This window comes from Choloepus didactylus, chromosome 4 (assembly GCF_015220235.1).
Source record: "Choloepus didactylus isolate mChoDid1 chromosome 4, mChoDid1.pri, whole genome shotgun sequence".
Classification (NCBI taxonomy): domain Eukaryota; kingdom Metazoa; phylum Chordata; class Mammalia; order Pilosa; family Megalonychidae; genus Choloepus; species Choloepus didactylus.
The window spans coordinates 139165427-139186621 of record NC_051310.1 but is presented as its reverse complement, the minus strand read 5'-3'; the positions used below and the strand labels follow the sequence as shown (position 1 = coordinate 139186621).

Genomic DNA, 21195 nt, shown 5'->3' with positions numbered 1-21195 from the left:
TTCATATCAGAAATCACATATATGATAAGGGTTTGATATCCAGAATATATAAAGAAGTCCTACAACCCAACAATAAAAAGACAACCAAATTTTAAAAATGGGCAAAAGACATGAATAAATATTTCTCCAAAGATATACAAATGGTCAAAAAGCACATGAAGATATGTTCAAAATCATTAGACATTAGAGAAATGCAAATCAAAACCACAGTGAGGGACCATTTCACACCCACTAGAAAGGCTACTATTAAAAAATGGAAAATAACAAATGTAGGACAGGATATGGAGGGATATGTAAAATAGTACAGCCACTATGGAAAATAGTTTGTCAATTCCTCAGAAAGTTAAGTCTAGAATTACCAGATGACCTGGCAATCCCACTTCTAAGTATATACCCAAAAGAACTGAAAGCGGGACTCAGATACTTGCACTCTGACATTCATAGCAGCATTATTCACAATTGCCAAAAGATGGAAGCAACCCAAGTGTCCAGCAACAGAAGAATGGATAAACAAAATATGGTATATATACACATACACACACACACAATGGAATATTATTCAGCTATAAAAAAGAAAAAAGTTCTGATACATGTGACAACATGGATGAATCTTAAAGACATCATGTTGAGTGAAAGAAAGCAGACAAAAAGGACAAAACATTCTATGATCTCACTGATATGAAATAATTAGAACAAGTAAATTCAAAGAGTAAGAAACTAGAATACAGGTTACTAGGGGCCAGGGTGGGGTAGGAAATGGGGAGTTAATGCTTAATTGGTACAGAATTTCTATTTAGGTGGTGGACAAGTTTTAGTAACAGATGGTAGTAATGGTTGTACAACACTGTGAATGTAATTAATCACACTGAATTACATATTTGAATGTGATTAAAGGGGAAATTTCAGGTTATATGTTACTAATATAAAAATTATTTAAAATAACATAGGACAGTACAACATAGTGAACTTTAATGTAAACTACAGATTATAGTTAATAGCACAATTATAATAATATTGTTTCATCAACTGTAACAATGGTACCACGCTAATGCAAGGTATTAATAAAAGGGGGGTGGTACAAGAAAGGAAGTTGGAGGCTAAAACATGGGACTGTATAACAGTGAATCTTGTGGTAGACAATATTTGTGATTAACTGTATAAATACAAAAATGTTCTTTCATGAACTAGAGCAAATGTACAACACTATTACAAGGAGTTAATAATAGAGTGGTATATGGGAAAATAGGTACCTATTGCAAACTATGGACTATAATTAACAGTAATATTTTAATACTCTTTCATCAACAGTAACATCTGTACCACACTAAATACTATGGGTCAATAATGGAGGGGGAGAGGATAAGGAGTGTGGGAGACTTAGGGTCTTCTTTTTTATTTTTATTTCTTTTCTAGAGTAATGAAAATGTCCTAAATCTGATCATGGGGATGTATGCACAACTATGTGATGATACTGTGAGCCAATGATTGTATACTTCAGACGGTTTCTATGGTGTGTGAATATACCTCAATAAAGTTGCATTTTAAAAAGGGTGAGGAATATGGGAACTGCATTTTCCGCATTTTTTTGTAAACCTATAACTTCTGTAATAAAAAAAATTTATATTTTAAAAGAATTAGCATGATCCCTGAATCACCGGTTCACCTGAACTGTTTCTCTGTGGGGGCCACAGCATTAGGTGTGGGAAAAGACCACATATTAGATTAAGAAAAGAAAATAGAAACCATGTTTCGAAGACCTGTCTTACAGGCACTTCATCAATTTGTAAGACATGAGTCTGAAGTAGCTAGCAATTTGGTTCTTGAAAGATCTCTATATCGTGTGCAATTACATGGGCGAGTGGGTCAGGACCCTGTCATGAGACAAGCAGAAGGAAAAAACCCAGTCACATTTTCTCTAGCAACAAATAAGATGCGGTGATCAGGGAAAAGTGAAGCATACCAAATGGGTGATGTCAGTCAAAAAACAACATGGCACAGAATATCTGTATTCCAGCCAGGCCTCAGAGAGTTAGCGTATCAGTATGTGAAGAAGGGGTCATGAATTTATGTGGAAGGAAAAATAGACTATGGTGAATACACGGGAAAAAACAATGGGAGATGACAGGCAACAACAATCATAGCTGATAACATATTCCCGAGTGACCACAGAAAAGAGAAGGCATAGAATGAATGATTCTTCTTTGGCCATTGATTGGTACAGTCTCATTTCCAAATCATGTATAGTCTTTATAGTTTCTAAGGACAAGAATTCAAATATTCTTTTATACTAAATGGAAAAAAAAACAATTAAATCTGGGTTTGCTTTTTATGTACAAAGGAAACCACATCCTCTCTCTTATGAGATAAACATATAAGTGGCTGAATATGTACATATCAGAACATGCTTCCAATTTACTTCTGCCAGAATAAGTAATTGAGGAGTGAGAAGTAGATGTAGCCAAAAATACAGACATCACATTGTTTATCCCTTCTATTCCCCTCCAACAACTTCCAAACACTACCTGTGTTTTAAAGAGTTCACTGCAGTTCTGAAACAATTTTGATGACGTTTGATATTTCCCAGACAAGCCTCTTTTTTCCTTAAGGTTTTCCAAATACGTCTCTACTTCTTCTGGCTGGAAAAACAGAGAAAAATAAAGAATTAACTTAGGTTTCAAAAACAAGATATTTAGAAGATAACAAAGAGATCACCTTTAATACAAATAAAATTTGGGGTTTGCTATTTTAAAAATTAAAAACATCAGATAAAGACTCTACATATTAGTCTCCAAGAATCTAAAATAATTAGACTTTAAAGTACAGAATTCTAATGTTTTGTTAACAAAGTAAAGTTCTTCTAACAATTCAGGAAGACTGGGAAACTGTCAAAATTCAGAGGGTTTTGTCACGTTAAAATAAATTTACAAGATTTACTTTACCTAATTAACAATATCAACAAAAATACATATTCATATTCATAAGCTAAGACAGAGAACAAAGCTGTTGTAGCCACTGTAGTCACTACTGATACTCTCAAAAAATTCATCTATTTCTGTGGCTTCACCTAACCAGTTCTGTGATTTTTCTACCATATCTAACCTTGCCCTCCTTTTTCTAAGCTCCAGTCTCATGTCTCCAACTGTCTGCTTGTTGTTTCTACACTTTTGTCCTGTGGCAATCTGAAATAATCTTCAAATTCTTAACTTGCACTACCTAAGAAGACAGGATCTGCTAACATCTTGAACAGATTATCCCAAGTTGCAAATATATGAAGTTTTGCTATAAATTCTTTTAGCAATCAATTAAAAGAAAAACACTAACAATACTTCAACTGTATACTGAAGATGTTATCACTTCTCTAAATTCTTCAGTTCATTCTATCCTCCCCATCAAAGCAATCCTATCCAATGTTTATATATAACAAAAGCAAAAAACAATCACCAGCACTGACATAATGTAAAATGCTAGTACTAGGAAAAGATTAAAAATGCTTGGGTTTTGAAAACTGAGATGGCTGGACAGTGAGCATTTTTTAAAGACCAGTTAAACTATCTTTGGGAAGAAACCTTAAAAATAGCAGGGGAGTCGTAAAAAGAAAAGAAATCAATGTGAAGAGATGGAAACAGAATGGAAAAAGCCTGAAAAACCCAATATGGAGCAATATATTTTCAATGCTGAAATAGAGTATAGTATGGCAATTCTCAAAGTGTGGTCCATGGATCCCTGAGGGCTCCCAAGATCTCTCTCATGAGGTCTGAGAAGCCAAAACTATTTTCATAATAATAACAGGATATTACTTGCTTCTCCCTAACAGTACAAAACAAAGGTAAGTAAAACTACTGCCCCTTAGCAGGAATCAAGTCAATGGCACCAAACTGTACTTGTTGTTATACTCTTTATCACCACAAACTAGTAGTTTAAAAAAAAAAATGCCAATTTCACCTAAGAATGCCCTTGATGAAGCAGTAAAACTTATTTATGTTATTAAATCTGGACCCTTGACTATGTGCCTTTTAAAATATTCTAGATGACAAAATGGGAAATACACAAAATAGCAAAAAAAGTGTGATGGTTACCTCTAGAAAAAGCACTTACACAATTGTTTGACTTGCAAGCTGAACTAGCCACTTTTTTTCATGGAACACATATTTACTAGAAAGAATGACTGATAAACTATGGTTACTCAACAAGAAAACTAGACATTTTCTTGGAAATTGGCAAAGGGAGTAAGTCACTTCAGAGAAGACAACTGATAGTTTTCCATGCCAATGATAAAGTTTGAGCTTATAAGCAAAAGCTGGAATTTTGGGAAACTTGTCTGCCACTGTGAGCTTAAAGGCTTCCCAACACTTAAGCAGTTCCTGATGAGACTAGAGGTAATTGTAACAAACGTAATTTTTTTTTAATATTGTAAAATGAAATCAGTTAGCATTTCAAAGATTTATATGACTCAGTCAACCAATATTTTCAAAATTACTCATAAATGATATTACAAAATCATGCATGGGTAAAAGATCCATTCCAAGTGCAGATACACAATGAATTTTAATATAATAGAGGACAAAAAAGTTCACTGATGTGGTTTCAGATTCCACATTGCTACAAAGAAACTCTGCTTGTTGAGCTTTGGTGTTAGAATCAAAGTAAACGATAATTATCTGAAAAGGCTATTAAAATATCATTCCCTTTTCCAACTATGTATCTACGTGAGACTGAATTTTCTGCACATATTTCAACCAAAATAAAACATCACAAGAGATTGAATGAAGCAGATATAAGAACCCAGCTTTCTTCTATTAAACTAGACACTGATGAGATTTGCAAAAATGCAAAACAATGTCACTCTTCTCAATTTTTTTTGAAAAATGGTTTTCATTAAAAATATATTACACTAACATGTAAAACATTTATAATTGCTTTAAAATAAATAAATAAATACTGTATTTTTAAATTTCTAATACAGTAACCCACATAATCAAAAGATCTCTGGAGTCCTCAACAATTTTTAAGAATGTAACAGAATTCTAAGACCAAACAGTTTGAGAACTGCTAGTACAGTAGATCTGGCAATCGGTAAGCAAGGATTCTGGTTTCATCTCTGCTCCCCCATTACTACACGACACTCTTTCCTCTATAAAATTAAGAGGTTGAGACCAGATGATCTCCAAGATCCAAGAAAAGTCTGCAATTATGATCCTTACCTTAAAGTTGAAGATTTCGTTGTAACAGTCAGCACTTTTCAGATACCAGGTTACATTCAAAGATAGAGCACAAGAGTCTCCATCAACTATAAAAAATAAATAAATAAATCTTTGTGAATAAAAGATAACTCCCAAACAAAGCATTTTCCCACATATCCTATTTATTTCCTGCCCTAAACTGAGATACTCAAAGACCATCCCTTCTCTAAACATAAGGTATTGGAGTAATACCCTTTAAAACAATCGAACATTCTTCAAATAAAAGTATTTCTGTTCATAGAAAGAAAGATACCTGTTAAGCAGTTTTAAGCTTTTGAAACTGTGGCTCTATTTTATGCCTTAAAACCTCTATTTCTGGTTCTCTACTGGGAAATACCTGGAAGTGATAACAGAGTCCTAAGTTAAAACACATCTACTATCATTCAAACATTTACTGAGCAGAATGCTTAAGTGAACAAAGGTACTAACTCCGTAGCTTTAGGCCAAAGAGGAGAATGAGAGAAAACAAATTGTTAAAGACCCTTAAAAAGGCTAAGCTCCAGTTGGAAAAGAAGGAATAACAACATTAGGGATGTCACAAGGAAATACTCATATGACTATCAAGTGGTGGCATCAATAGTAGTTCCACTGACAGAAAAATTCATGGCTTGGACCTTGAAGATAACAAGACTGGATAGGAAGAACAGAAAGCAAGCCTGGTGTTAGGTTCAGAGCCGTTCAAGAATCCACACAAACGCAGCGAGTCATGGTTTAAGTAGAGAGTTTAAGGTTTATTAGAGAAAGAAAGCAGAAGAAAGCAGGTGGGAGCCATCAGAAAAGAAAGAAAGGAAAAATGGCTCCAGCCCTCTATCTGAGAGCAGCATTTTTAAAGGAAAAACCCAAGTGGGGAGGGAAGGGTGTTGGGGGAGAAGGGTCCTGCTGAGTGTGTTCTGGGCCTCCATTGGGTGGGTGTCTGTCAACCTCTAGGCTGATAGGTTGTTAGGATTCTAGCCCATTATTCTTCTCAGAAAAGCAGCTACATTATCTATCTAGGGAGAGCAGGACTTTTCAGTTATTTGTCCTACAGAAATATCTGATCTTGCTTTTACCCGCCTTTTGGGGTTGGGGCACCACTGTGGCAGGGACAGCCTTAAACAGCCTTCATTCTTTAGTTTATGGGGCGCCTGTTTTCTGTGAGATAACCTGCGGGGCCTCTGGGTTAGAAACTCCTTCTACATGTTAGTTCCTTTCTTTCTGGGATCTAACACCTGGTTAGGGAAATTAGGAACACCAAGAGTAACAATAAAGAGTATTAGACTTTTTTCAAAGCCCACTTTAAGAGAAGCCTCAAGGAACCTCATGAAATCATTGAAGTTCCATATAATTATAGTTTGAAATGCAATTTTCTAGTGGATCAAGGCATTTGTCTGAAGACATGGGCATATAATTCTGACTATCTGACTGATTAGCTGTATCAACTAGGAAAGTCAATAATCCCTTTTTCTCTGCTTCCTCATGTGGAAAGGAAAATATACACTGGAGACTAAATACTTTATGCAAATGTGACAAAGATGAACAATGAAGGAACCTATTTTTGGATCTTAAGAAAAGAGATATATCTAATTATAAGTTTTCCCCTATTTTTGTTTTAAATTGTTTTCTCTAACTAATTTTTAAACGACCAGGACATTTTTAAATGACAGGACATGTTGAATAGAATTTATGGAAATGATAAAAAGGATATTACAATCTTGCTAAGAACTATTCAGAAGAATAACTAGAGATCAGATAAATTAATTAAAAGCCAGTAAGAAAACATCCTCTAAACAGTAAATCTGCAAGGAAACTTGGGAGCAAAAATCTACTACTATTTACGCTAAAAGAGATTTAAGAACTTTGAACAGAAGACTTTAAGAAACAATAAAAATGGTCTGCCTATTCAATCAAAAGATTGTAAAGCTACAAAACTACAAAACCAGAGACAATTAATAAATATGGGAAAGCAAAGAAGTAACAAAGAGAAAACTCATGTAAATATCAAGGAGCCTCAAATCCGCCAGAAACAATGAACTGTAGGCACTTCAAAATATGCAGCTTGTGTAACTTGGAGAAACACCATAAGATCAAAATACAGACGAGAAAAGACTGTACATAATTAAAGGACAGAAAAGAAAACACAGTTACCTACTTGACAGGTTATTACAAAAGTCAACCTCCTGCTGTCCCTAAAAGCTACGTTTATCTAGTAAATCAACCTTACAAGAAAGGCCAGTGTGTCCAGAGTAGATTTGAGGCTGACAGAAGTTCTAACTGCCTCCTTGATCCCATTTTCTATCATTTTCCTGTGTGCCTTCCACACAGTAGGTATTTAATAACTACTTACTAAATGATTAATCATCCAACTATGACTTATAGATTTGCACTTTTATGGAGACAGATACGCATACGCACACATTTCATCCCTAATTTCTAAACAGAACTGCCCATGATCATTCATTCTTTAAAATGAAACCAGTTTCATGACTTTTCTTCAGTACACGATGGGATACTTTATTCAGATGCAGTGGTTTTCCCATTGGATGGACTGGCATTACTCCACCTAATCTCTATTTCCTGATAATATCTTTGAGGATCCTCTTCCAAAGAACCAGATGGTAAAGTACTCCTTTGGTAAATAAAAGATTTACTGAATATATTCATTCATAGTCAAGGGCCTGACAAAGCTAGGTCATGTGTTCAGCAAACATTTAACAAGCACACAAAAGTAAAAACAGTTGTATCTTTATGACTCAGAACAGCTTAAAACACCATGCAAGTGATCTACATATTTAACTGAATTCAACTGAGATGTGATTGTCTAACTTAATCACATAATGTAAACACCAGAAAACAAAGAAAGAAATAAATAAGTATTCTGAAACTAATCAGTGAAAGGACCTTTGTTATACTATGTGTTAATATAATCCTAGATCATGCTAGACTACTCAATTTCAGAACTTAAAAAAATATGTTGAGAGCAGATCAGAGATAGAACGTAAGTAATTTAAAAGTTTAAAAATCACTCAAAAACTCTAATAAAAACCTCATGAAATTCACAAACTCACATTTCAGGAAGATAGTGGTATTTTTGAAGAGGATCTTTCCAAAACTAAAATAATTTTTCCCCTGCAAAAATAAAGCAGAGAAAGATAATTAGCATTGGACCACTTTAATGCCCAAGGCATATTAGAATTATGGCTGATATGAAAACCTGTATTTTAAAAAATGTTCAAATCAGATTTAACAACAAAAAAAGATATCAATGCCTCTCCTTTTAGTAAAATTTGACCATATCCAATCTGCATGATTTTGCTTGTTGGTGCAAGGACATGATTGTTTTTCCACAGGCCGTGAAGCAAGAACTCTAGAAGGGAAGCTGCTAAAAATCCCAACTTAATTTAAATCACCATGGAAGGTTTCCCTTAATCAGTTCATTCCCTTTGCTCACTTATCACTGTCTGGAATAACCAATCTTCTTTTTTTCCAAATGAATTCGTCTATGAGCAGAGAGCCGGTTAAATCTAAAAGAACTTAACTATTAACCCCTTTAGTAACAACAGGTAAAAACATAAAAATAAGAACCTGTTGATCTTCACCAAATGAACAAGAGGTATAAAGCTCACCAAATAAGATGTGGGCAATACAGCCAGTGAGCAGAGCAAAATGACACGAAAAGGCCAACGTGCTTTAAACAGGTCTAGCACTTTTCGGCACTTCCTGCCTGCATCTGGTTCTTGTCTACTCACAGAGCTATACCTTTTACTCAATTGAGGTTAAGAAACTACTTCAAAATAAAATTACCAAGAAACAACAAAAAAAAAATGCAAGGAAAAAAAATAAAAGAAACAGAAATGAAGACGCTATCATTTATATATCCCTCTCATCCAAGCCCGGGTAGCTGGATTCTGTGAAACTTCGGGCTAAGACCATTCTCCACTTCCATTCAACATCAAGTTTACACATCCCAAGTCAGGCACTTAAGAGTTCTTTTAGTTTCCTGAAAAGAAACCGCTCCACAACTCCTTCCCTGAAGTGACTATTCTAACCACATAAGCTCAAGACTGCTCCAGGGAGATGGGTCCCTGCAGGCCAGCAACACAGACGCTCCCAGCAATCCCACCTCTTTGGGGAGCAGACTTTAGAGGAAACTTCGTGTACCCCGTGGGCCACCGTAGCCCTACCCCTTGTTTCCCTGGGCTCAGTCGCTACTGAAGTGAACACTCACCGACGGTATCGGAACGTGCCACTTGGATCGATCGGCAGCAGAGACGGTCCCCGGTCCTACACCGAAAAGTGACCATGGGGACGGCTGAGCCCCAAGAAGAAGAATGACAGGCAGCACCTGAAGCCACGCAGCCACCGCCATCTTCACAACCATGGAGTGTCTACCGAAAGCATTTCACCTTCTTCCGGTCCGTCCCGCCCTCTTCCGGCTTTCCTTTCGGGGCGGGATCATCCGGGTCCTCGAAAGCTCGCGGGGCTTGTTTGTTTTGCGACTCAACGGCTCCACCCTCCGCCAGTCATTCCCTGTGCGTTTGAGTTTGTGGTCGTTTTGCGCAGGCGTCGTCTTGCTGTACCTGGTCACTTTGGAGCGTTAGGATGAGCTCCAAGAACACCCCGGGCTTCTGTCTACTCTTACCCTCTCTCCCAGCCATTGACGGATTTGGGGACCAGGCAGTCATTCCGTGCCGCCTTTGATTCTCTCTTCCCGCTCGCCCCAGCTCTTCCTCCCTTCTAAGTCAAAGTCAGATGCGCGGGCTGAAGGGCTGGGAAAGTTGTTAAATCTGGCTCCGTGATTGAGAGCGGGTAGTGAGCCCTCTGTTTTCGGAGGTATTTACGTAAAGGCTGGAATGGGGGGCGGGTAGATGGCGATTCCTCGGCCTCTTATAGTCCAGAGAAGTATGATGCTACAAGACCTGGCCTGCACTCCCCCACTCAAAACTAACAACGGGTTGAGAGCGAGTCAGCTTCCTCCATCTGTGGCATAAGCGCCACTGAGATGCGGAAGCTTCACCCCAATCAGAGAGGCCTTCTCGATACTTTCCCAGACAACTGCTTCTTAATCTTTTTTATTTTTATTCTCCAGGGCTCATCGCGTACACGCCCCTTCCGCTGCAAGAACAGCGGACGAGCACATTGCTCATCAGCAACAAAAACTTTCTACCTAAATCCCTGTAGAAATGCTAGCTGGGACCCAGAAATCCCAGGAGCAAGCGGCAAGATTCGTCTCTAATTAAGAACTTGGAGAGTTCCCAGGTACCTGAAATGTTAGTTGTAATTTAGAAAGTCGAGCAGTCATCCTTGGACAGAGCGCAGGGAGCTGGCCCCGACGACTGGAAACCATGGAAGCAGCCGTAAAAGAGGAAATCAGGTAAAGGCCCAGTGCTCCTGCAGGGGCTGGCTTCAGGGCCCACGGAAGCAGGTAGTAGTACCCGCAAGTATCTAACGGCAACATTTTGGCTTTGAGGGTTTGATTGATTGATTGATTGCACTTTCTTGTATGTTTTATATTTATGCACTTAATGTTTATTGTTTTTTCTCAGTTCCCCAGGGAGTTAGTTGATTATAACTGGTTCTTCATAAAATACTTTCAGGAATCTTAAATAACATAGTGGTGGAAGAGTTGTGATTAGAACTTCCTTAACACATGAATTACAAGCTTTCTGGGTTCAGCTATACACATCTCTTCCTGTATCACTCTGGAACTCATTCTTCAAGTCTAGGACTCCAAGAACAGTGACAAAGGAACAGTGACAAAGACTGAGTGTGATGATGAAGTACATGATTTACTTCCATGATACTTTTTTAGTATAGCCAAGCGTATCTTTCTGGGCTTTTCATAATGTTTTGAAATTTGTGGTCAGTCATAGCCTCCTACATAATCTAGGACATGCTGACTTAAAATGTGTACAGCCACACTTCTGCATGACAATGTTTTTTTCTTTATGTAGTGTATAGTTGTCTAATCAGATGTAGGCTAATTTAAATACATAAACTCAAGTAGCAGTATACATACATCTTGTTCATGTTTTATTCCAGAAACAGTTCTTCTGGAAACTTGGTTTTAAAAAACAATTGACCTCTAGATTGACAGCATCATCTTAAAAGCAAGAGAATTTTCTTCTGTATGTATTCTTATTCTTATTTTAGCTCCTTGAATATATTTTATTATAGCATTGTGGTTGTTGGTCAGGCTCTCTAATGCAGAAAGCTGGGATACAGCTCTTATATCTTCCTCAGAGCCCAGCATCCAATTAGAATTTTCTGAAAAAAATTTTGTTGAGTAAGGTAGTTGTTTTTTATCTGTTTGTTTGTTTATTAGTTTTGCTACTTCAGATTTTCCTGTTGCAGCCATAGCATTTAGTCATTATTTTTAATTTTTGAAAGAGCTCTTCCTTAAGTTGTAATTTTTTGAGCCAAATTCACAAGATACAGGCACTGCTCTTTTTCCATTGCTTTCAGGGCAATCCCAGAACCTGGCATTTTGCTGTTTACCTTGGATGATTTGCAGTGCAGCACAAATGCTATGATGTTATGTCCACGACACAATTTTGCATTACAGAATAGACTTCAAAGGTTTACTTTCCATGTTCATAATGTAGTTAAAGAAGGTACACAAATTTATTTCAGAAACCCTGTGTAAAATAATTTTCTTATGTCTTTTTATTTAGCATTGAAGATGAGGCTGTGGATAAAAAAAATTTCAAAGACTGCAGCAAGATTGCTTTTTACAGGTAAGGAAAGAAAATGTATTATCTAGATCAAAACATTTCTGAAAATATTTCAAAATTGATACTAAGTTTTTGAGAACTGAAGGCTTTCTAAGGAAGGGAAGAGTTAGGAAATTTAATGATTGAGGAGTTTGTCAGAAAGGGGCCTTTGACTTTTAATTTTATATACTTCAGTATTTTTTAATATTTCAATAAATAGATATTTTCTTTTTAATGCCAAAATGTTTGTAAATTTATTTTCAAATTTTAAGTCATTGAAAAGGTAATACTTTTACAGGGTTCAAAAATCAAATAATGTAATAAGATATGCACTGAAAAATGTTGCTCCCATTCCTGTGCCTTTCTACTCCATTTCCCATTTTGTTCCTATAAGTAATCTGATTTATTAATTTGTTATTTATCCTTACAGTCTTTCTTTTTGTAAATACTTATATATTCTAAAATCCACCCCTTTCTTACCCCAAGTAGATTTCAGTATGTGCTGTTGAATCCCTCATTTTTTCTTCTTCATGTTTATCCTGAAGATCTCTGCTTATGAGTTGATGGAGAGCATCCTTCTCCCTTTTTACAGCTGCATAGTATTCCATTGAGTAAATGTACTATAATTTATTCAGTCCATCCTCAGAAACCTTGAGTTTTTTCCCATCTTTTGCTGTAATTGCACTGTCACAATGTAGAGCTATACACATGTCATTTCCTACACATGCAGGATAAGAGAGGTTCCCAGGAGTGGGATTACTGGGTCAAAGAGTAAATGCATTTGAAATTTTTTTAAATATTACCAGATTTTCCTCTATAGGGTTTATACCATTTTTACTCCCATCACCACCAGATAAAGAGTGTTTATTTTCCTGAAGCCTCATATAAAGATTTTTTAAAAATCATTATTTTAAAAAAAGAACTATGTGATCCTGAAAATCTTCAAAAATTGTATTATATATTATAACTTTCTAATTTATTCACTCTGTGCTCTAGAGGAAGAAAATCATATCATTTTAATTCTGAGCAGTTACCTTAGAATTCAGTAGTGAACAACTGATCACCTTGTTAAACCGCTAGAATATATTGAGCTTCCACTAGAATATATTGTCTCATGGACAGAGGCAGGGAAGTTAACAAGCTCATAAATGTCATCTGTGAAAATTGCCCCACCTTCTCGATAAAGGAGACTGGATGCCATCCTTGCACAATGTTATGGTGAACAATTTCATTATTATTCTTGCTAGTACTGATTTTTTTATTAGCTCTCAAATAATAAAATACTCTGTATCCAAATCAACTAAAATAATAGTAAATTTAACGTGGCTTCCACTTGATAATATAATCTATTGGATGCTGACAATCACCAATAATTCTCAAACATCTGTGTATTTCATATCTGTAGGCGTCAGAAGCAGCAGCTCTCAAAGAAGTCTACCTATCAGGCATTACTAGACTCAGTCACAGCAGACAAAGACAGCACCAGGTTCCAAATCATCAATGAAGCAACTAAGGTAAGAGGAATGTTTTCTACAGAGGATTATTTGTTTCCACATTAACTTGGGTTGAATGAAATAAGTTTCCATGAAGGTTAACCAACTATATTTACTTGAAAAATAAACTCAGAGAAGGAGGGTCATTTTTCTCATATCTACGCTATTACTTTAATAATATGAATGTTAACATACAGATTGCCTGCATATCGGATGCTTTCCTAGATGTTTTGCAAATGTTATTTCCTTTTGATTAGTCTTCTTAATACCCTAAGAAGTACATTGTATTATCCCCAATTTTTAGATGAGGAAAATGAAATGATTTTAGAAAATTAAATGATTTTAGAAAATCACTTGTCCAAAGTCACGCAGCTAATAACCAGAATCATCGCCTGCATCTGTTAGATGCTATCAAACACCCTTGCTCTTTCTAGCATTATTGCACAGTGGAGCATGTCACCTGAGCAAGGTACATAGTGACTTCCTCAAAACATGGGAAGGCCACAGGAGAAGGGGATAAGTAAAAGGACTATACAGTTGAAAACCCAAGTCGCAACTGTTCCTTCTCCTGAGCTGCTTGACCAGCAAGTCACCATAATGATTATCATACTGAAAGGATTAGAGCAGAATATCATCAGTACTTTTTCTTACCTGTGCCATACTGAAGGGGTAGTCCGAGAGGAAATCCTGTGGGCAGAACTAAGAAGTGTGACTGTACACAAGTACCTAATGCTCTCAGTGTGACCCTTACTTCTTGATTCTCCCTCATCCCCTAAAGGCATCCTATGCTTTAAGACCACTCAGACCAGCCTTGCTAAAGTGGTAATTTATGTGACTGAAAGATAAAGTTAAATCCATGCTCTCTAGGTCCCTAAAAGCTTGGATAGTAACTCCACTACCTCTAACAAATCCCATTTCTGGGAAGCAGGCTGAGAAGAAGTCCCTCCTTCCACTGTAGAGCTCTGAGAGGTCTCCTTATGACTACCGTAGCTCATGCCCTGTAACTCTGGACTGAGAAAACTCATTAGAGAAGAAGAACAGAAACTGCCCTATATAGGATTCTCTATACATTTGTAAGCCTTTAATTTAGAAGGGGTCCCAACTTAATTCCCACATATGCGAAAATTGCAAAATCAGGAAGGCAACTTTCCTTATGAAGTTTTAGATTTTAGCCATCTAATAGTTGTAGAATCCTCAACCATGGCTTTCTTGGCCAAATACGAAGTAGGGGCTAGGAATCATATTAACAATTCTGTGTTCATTATCTACCTCTCCTGTCCCCAACTTCTAGTAATATAAGGATGTAGTTATGGTGGCAGTACACTTAAGTTCACCTCTCTTAGCTGCGCAGATGGAATGGTTAGCCTTTCTCCGTAACCTAGTGCTGCAGTTTCTTCTACTTGTCCTTTTTCTGGAGGAGTTTGTCTCCATGCTTTGCATCTGTGATTCCTTTGCATTCTCAGCTCATTGTATCCTCAAAGTCATAGGTCTTGTATTGCTGATCCAGGTCTCTAGTTATACTATACATCCTTTTGTAACCTAGTTTGAGAACTGTTCCTGGGAAAAAATGGGGCGGCACTAATTTCCTTCTAGAGAGCCATCTGCCAGTTTTGACTTCTAAGCAAGTTGGGCTAACAGCCTGACATCCAGCCAAACCCCTCTGCAAAGGGTCAGCAGAAGCAGTGGTCTCCAGGAAATATAGCAAGTCCACCAAAACCCTTCCTTTGTGCCTAACCCCAGAGAGGTGTAGTTGTCTCATGGCTGGGCAAGAACATGAACAGACCTTTCTGTCCTTGCAGAGGTACAATATATTGAACATCTGGACAATCCATTGCCATAAGGATATATGCTGAAGCAAAGTGAATGAGGCAGAAGCATCCTGAATACCAGTGGTGGGGCAAATTGAAAATTCTCAATGCCGTTTGATGCCAGTGCAGTTAGTAGTGGACTCCACATCACTTGGCCTTTTACAATACCCTAGACCAGTTTCTCTGCACACATCTCTCCTTGGATCCTGAAAACTCGAGGGACAATACTGTGCAGGTAAGGTGCCAGGATCAGAGCCTAGCAGATCTGGATGCCTTCGAAAGAACAGGAGCCACAGTCCAGAAGGACCCACAGGATCTCAACACAAGTTGGCACCCAACTCAGATGGGAGCTGAGGAGCCCAACAAGCAAGGGCAAATTATCCAGGATGTCAGCAACATAGCTCCCATGACTGAGAACTCTGAGAACCCCTTGGAACAAACTCCATTGTCAGGTATTGGAAATTTCAGAGTTGCGTAGGGAATCGGCAGTGTTCTGATGTCAGACAAATGCATGCAAATACATATGTTTTTAGAGGTCACCGTCTGAGCCGAACCTACCTTAATGTCTTCCCTGTCATTTGGAGTTCAGATGACTAATAGGGACTTAAAATTTTATGCCCTCTGTAAGAGCAGCATTGTCAGCCTGATAGGGACAACGAAAATCCAGACAGTAATCTTTCAAATTGTCTGGATCTTGTATCCAAATTACTGTAGAGACAAGGAGCCTCCATTGTAGCCTGTTCCTGAAATGAGATGGGTATTTCAAGGGAGATTTCCCATTAGGATATGGTACAAGGGTGGTCTGTAGATTTAAAACAAGCTACATACATCCATTTAGTCAGAATGACAGCTTCAGAGAGACAGAGCCCAAAGTCAAAGAGAATCATATTCACCTCACAGCTGCAATTCTCAGGTTTCACTGATGAGGCAGATTCTGATAAACCCAGCACTCTTAAATGCCGGTTGGCTCTCACACAATTAAACTCCTAAAAGCAGTAATTTTTGAATTGTCATAATTTGTTATTAATTTTTGAAGTCCCTTCACATCCCCTGACCTCAATCAGCCCTTAATAAACAACCAGGAAACAGAATGAGGCTTCATTCAACATGATGTTTCTGGGACACAGTAATGTTACCAAACAAGCTGAAGTGCTGACCTTTGTGTTACCACTGGTTCAGGACTTCGAGACTTTGAAGAAAAGTTTGTAGGTTTAGATGCATGCATTTTCTCACATAGGGTCACAGTATAGCCTATTACTACTGATGACAGAATAATCAGGTGGAAATTTGATAAAGAAGCATCCTGAACAAAACCTTAAAAGAAAGGAGTGATCAGGAAAGTGTTGACAGCATTTATAGAACTGTTCTTTTCAATTTTCAATGTTCAATCAGTGAAAATTTGACCTGATTTGAAGAACAGAGAAGATCTAGTCTTGTGATTTTGGAGCAGAGAACATTATGCTGTCCTCCAAATCTAGCTGTTAAAAATCACTGCTCTTCCCATCTGGAGGGCAGTGTGATGGTTCCACAGGAAGCTAAGTATGGGGTTGCCGTATGGTCCTGCAACCCTGTTATTGGGTATATACTTGGAAGAACCGAGAGCAGGGAGACAAATGGACATTTGCACACTGGTATTTATGGCGGCAGTATTCACAGTTCGCAACGGATGGAGGTGGCCTAAGGGTACATCGACTGATAAATGGAATGGTGAAATCTGCTGCATATATACAACGTAATATTGAGCAGCTGCAAGAAGAAATGAAGTTGTGACGTATGCAACTAGGTAAATGGACCTTGAGGACAACATGTGGCATGAAATAAGCCAGAAATGAAAAGACAAACATTATAGTGCCTCATTGATATGGACTAACTATAATGTGCAAACTCAGAATTGAATCTGAGAGCATAGGTTGTCAGGGGAAGGCTTATTGTAATGGGTCCTAGATTGTAAGCTCTTAGAGCAGTTACCTCTATTCCTGAGTTGTAACAGTTATTTCTAGATTCTGAGATGCTGAGCTCTTGTGTATAACCTGATTGGTCCCTGGAACTTTGGGTATGTGTATGACACCTGCGATGTAGAGTTAGAGTTCAGTAGCTATGAATGTCTACATTACCCCATACAGCAAATATTAAAGAAGCTGAAAAAGAGATCAGACATCAATTAGAGATATGAATGAAATGCCTTGGTTAGGACTAAGGTAAATCAGACTAAAGGGTGTGGATGATATTGACTGTGTTCTAAAACTTCAACTTCTGTGTGAGACCAAAGGAAGAAATATTTATTTGTTTGAAAATCTGTATTTTCTGTAGCATGCTATATAACTTGAATGGTCAGTTTATTCAAGCACCATAATTACATGGCACCTTGAATAGGGAGTGAGATCTGGTTTGTTTGTACGGGTTAGTGTGAAGCCCTGGTACATCCCAGAGTAATTTGGGCAGAGGATAAAAAGGTATATGAAAAGCCCCCTTGAGGGACTGTGGAAAAGTATGGAAAATTAAACTTCCCCACCTGGGGAATTCCTGATATTCTTACAGGCATTGAGGACTACCAATTTAATAGTCCAAGCCCTCAATCTTGGGGCTTGCCCTTATGAAACTATTCCTGCAAAGGAGAAGCTAAGCCTACTTATAATTATGCCTAAGAGTCAACCCCAGAGAACCTCTTTTGTTGTACAGATGTGGCCTGTCTCTATAAGCCAACTCTGCAGTAATCTCGCTGCCCTCCCCCCTGTGTGGGACATGACTCCCAGGGGCATAAACCCCCTGGTGACGTGGGACGTGGCTCCTGGGGATTGAGAAAGCCTTCCTGACCAAAAGTGGAAGAGAAATGAAACAAAACAAAGTTTCAGGGGCTGAGGGATTTCACATGCAGTCAGGAGGTCATTCTGGAGGTTATTCTTATGTATTATATAGATACCCCTTTTTAGTTTTTAGTGTTTTAGAACAGCTAGAAGGAAATACCTGAAACTGTTGAACTGCAGCCCAGTAGCCTTGATTCTTGAAGACGATTGTATAACTATGTTGCTTACACAATGTGACCATGTGATTGTGAAAACCTTGTGGCTCACACTCCCTTTATCCAGTGTATGGGCTAATGAGTAGAAAAATGGGAACAAAAAGTAAACGAATAATAGGGGGTGATTGGGGGCATGAGATATTTTGGGTGTTCTTTTTACTTGTATTTTTATTTTATTTATTTTATTTTATTCAGTGTTCAAAACCTGATTTTGGTGATGAATGCACATCTGTATGATGGTTCTGTGAACAATTGATTGTACACTGTGGATGATTGTAGGGTATGTGACTATATCTCAGTAAAACTGAATTTAAAAAAAGATCACTGCTGGCAAGGCTATCTAGAATAGACCTTTGTCTTCAACCTATTTTATATTGCTAATTTTGATTCTTTCTCATGACCTGAATGACCATATGACAACATATTTACTTTTGCAGACTGACTGCAAGATTTTGCTAGAAACAACACTTCTAATAGCTTCTCCAAGGATGCAGGGATATCTCAGAGCACCTCCATGAAGTTACCCCTTGCCTCTTCACGTAAGCCTGAGGAAAATGGGGCTTCTCCCAATCAGCCATCGCCTTGGAAGATGAGGCTTAAGTACTGCTTGTTTGCCAGTACTGTTTCTGCAGAAATGATCAGAAATAGGCAGCTAACTTGGGAACTGGCCAGACAACCAGAAGCACACCTCGACAGACTAATTGTCCATGGGGAACGAGCTAATGTCCTGTGTAAAATCACCAGTGTTCTCTGTAGAGAATAGATGGTTGCAATAAACCAACTGGCTCCAGCTGTGGAGGGGGCAGTTGGTACTTTGCAGCGATTTAATGAACTCTTACAACATTCTTAGAATCCTGGGAGGTCCTAATCAATAGCTGGGAGAGGTGGAGCTCACTCTTCTAGGTCTTTTGTGTTAATTCTTCCTTAAATTATAGTGGAGAGATGGATGCAGAGGGAAAACAAGGTATACCCATCAAAGAGGAGTTGATAGCATCATAATTTTCTTCTTAACACTTAACTGCCATTTAAATTTGAGTTCTAGGGCTGTCTTAAGAGTCTCTACCAGTTGTGACTTCTAGTCCTGGGTGAATAAAAGGTTTTGGTTTAATATAATGATGTTCTGCTTGAATACATAGACAAAGCTGTTTGTACCACTGTGACTTTTACAGCTTGTCTGATATTTTTCCCCATGTGTCCAGCTACTAGGTTTTAGTTGTTTCCATTGACTATGGGAGAAATAAGATAGAAATGGGAATTTATACTCTTTTTCCCAAACTATGGGAGATGGGCCTCTGAGTACAGATTTGTGGAAAACCAAATAGAGACTTTTAATACTAAAAAGAACCTCCAAAATTTATTCCTTTTTGTGAGGATTTATCTCTGCTTTTCTGTATAGGTAGATATTTACCTGTCTTAAATATTTCTGAGGGAGCAAAACCTGAGCTTTCTGATATCAGTCTATTAAAAATGTTTAATTATATGTTTGCTTATTTTAACATAAATCTATCTTACTGCAATTTGAGTGTAACTACTGTTGTCAATTCTTAGTTTAAGCAATCCAACTTCTATATCTGCTTAACGTATTTTTTCATTGTCATTTCTAATCATCACTTTCTAATAGGAAGAGATACAGAAATTTATTTGTATTTTATTTTTTTCAAAAATGTCCAAATGGGTTCCTAGAGAAGAAAAAGAATAGCTAGAAATTCTTACATGAGTTAGATAGAAGAATATAACATTCTTGCCAAGACTTTTTGAAACAGCAAGGTTTTGGTGAAAAGATTGGGCAACAACTGGCAGTTAAGAAATCCCAAGGAAGTGGTTTTAAACCATCATCCACAGGGTTGGGGGTTGGGGAGGGGGCGCTTTCCATGGAGGTGGGTCAATTCAGGGAGAGGAGGGGGCTAAATAGTAGGGGCTCTGAGCCACTCCCTACTGCCTTCAACCCAAGTAGCTTTATTTATTGGGCTCCTTGGATTTGTGTTTATTTCAGTTTTCCTTGGAGAAAGAGGTGTTGCCACTTTAAAAATTTTTTTAAGCTGATAGAAAAAACAGATCATGGGAGCAAATGCATACTAAGGACTAAGGAAATTATGTGCTTGGAATATGAAAGTTACGTTGGTGATAATAAGAGATAGAAATAAATTTAGATATAGGCTTTGGAAAAGGTCACCTATTGGAAAAAAATTTTTTTGTGAAATTGAAAAGTTAAAACAAAATGGAACTTTAACTTTGTACATTTGGTTACATTAGTTCATTATGGTGAAAGCAGGATTATTGCTACCTCCTCTTATATAATTAGGATTTTTTTCTTGGGCTGCAACTTCAAGACCAGGATAAACAGACAAAAAAAAAAACAAAAGATATTATTAAAAAGAAAGCTCTTTTACTAAAAGTGGAATGATCTCAGAGGGCACAAACTAAATGCAATTTGTTAATCGTATATAGGCAGGCAAAGTTTGTGCCCACAGCTTAGAATGCTCTTGCCCATTTTTGCCTACCCAAAGTCCTACTAATCCCTGAAGGCCCTGCTGAAGTCCCTGTCCCTCCTCCAGAGAATCATCCCAGTACCCTTCAGTTTACATTCATCATTAATATTCCCATTCCTTGTTTTCCCACAGAACTGTTCTTGTCTTCTCGGCATTTATCATAAACTGCTTCCTGTGTACCTGTTTTTTCACCTCTAAATTGCAGTCTCTCTCTCAGGGTTTAGTCATCTTTTCACAGTACATCACAGTATTAGATGCCAAAGAAATGCTAGTTGAATTGACTTTGAAAGGGTATTAGAAGTATATGTCTAACTTGAGAGAGAAATATAATCTAATAGGATTTCAGCTTTATTTTCATTTGACACATTTTAAAATACTAGAATTGTGATGGTATGCTTGAAGTAACAAATATGCAAAAGAACATTAAATGTAAGCAGTAATTACAATGTGATCACTA

The 21195-nt window shown here is 37.5% G+C and overlaps 2 protein-coding genes and 2 pseudogenes across 9 annotated transcripts in view; 3 read left to right on the top strand and 1 right to left on the bottom strand.

Annotated features, from left to right (window-relative positions):
* Positions 1-9879, bottom strand: part of TMEM87A (transmembrane protein 87A) — a 62299-nt gene extending 52420 nt beyond the window's left edge. For 2 of the 8 annotated variants that reach the window (XM_037834212.1, XM_037834213.1), the window contains exons 1-4: positions 9445-9875; positions 8285-8345; positions 5202-5287; positions 2523-2636 (exon numbers count right to left, since the gene is read on the bottom strand). In XM_037834212.1, coding sequence (XP_037690140.1) covers positions 2523-2636; positions 5202-5287; positions 8285-8345; positions 9445-9597 — 414 coding nt within the window. In that variant the 5' untranslated portion in view covers positions 9598-9875. Of the gene's footprint in view, positions 1-2522; positions 2637-5201; positions 5288-8284; positions 8346-9444 lie in introns of all 8 variants that reach the window. The other 6 variants (XM_037834209.1, XM_037834217.1, XM_037834211.1 and 3 more) reach the window with 5 other exon arrangements.
* On the top strand, positions 1745-2185 carry LOC119532121 (annotated as a pseudogene).
* The window catches only part of GANC (glucosidase alpha, neutral C), a 74091-nt gene continuing 62650 nt past the window's right edge, over positions 9755-21195 (top strand). The window contains exons 1-4 of the mRNA XM_037834218.1: positions 9755-10049; positions 10306-10590; positions 11891-11953; positions 13335-13443. Of these exons, the coding sequence (XP_037690146.1) occupies positions 10562-10590; positions 11891-11953; positions 13335-13443 (201 nt within the window). The 5' untranslated portion in view covers positions 9755-10049; positions 10306-10561. The remainder of the gene's footprint in view (positions 10050-10305; positions 10591-11890; positions 11954-13334; positions 13444-21195) is intronic.
* On the top strand, positions 14623-20055 carry LOC119530923 (annotated as a pseudogene).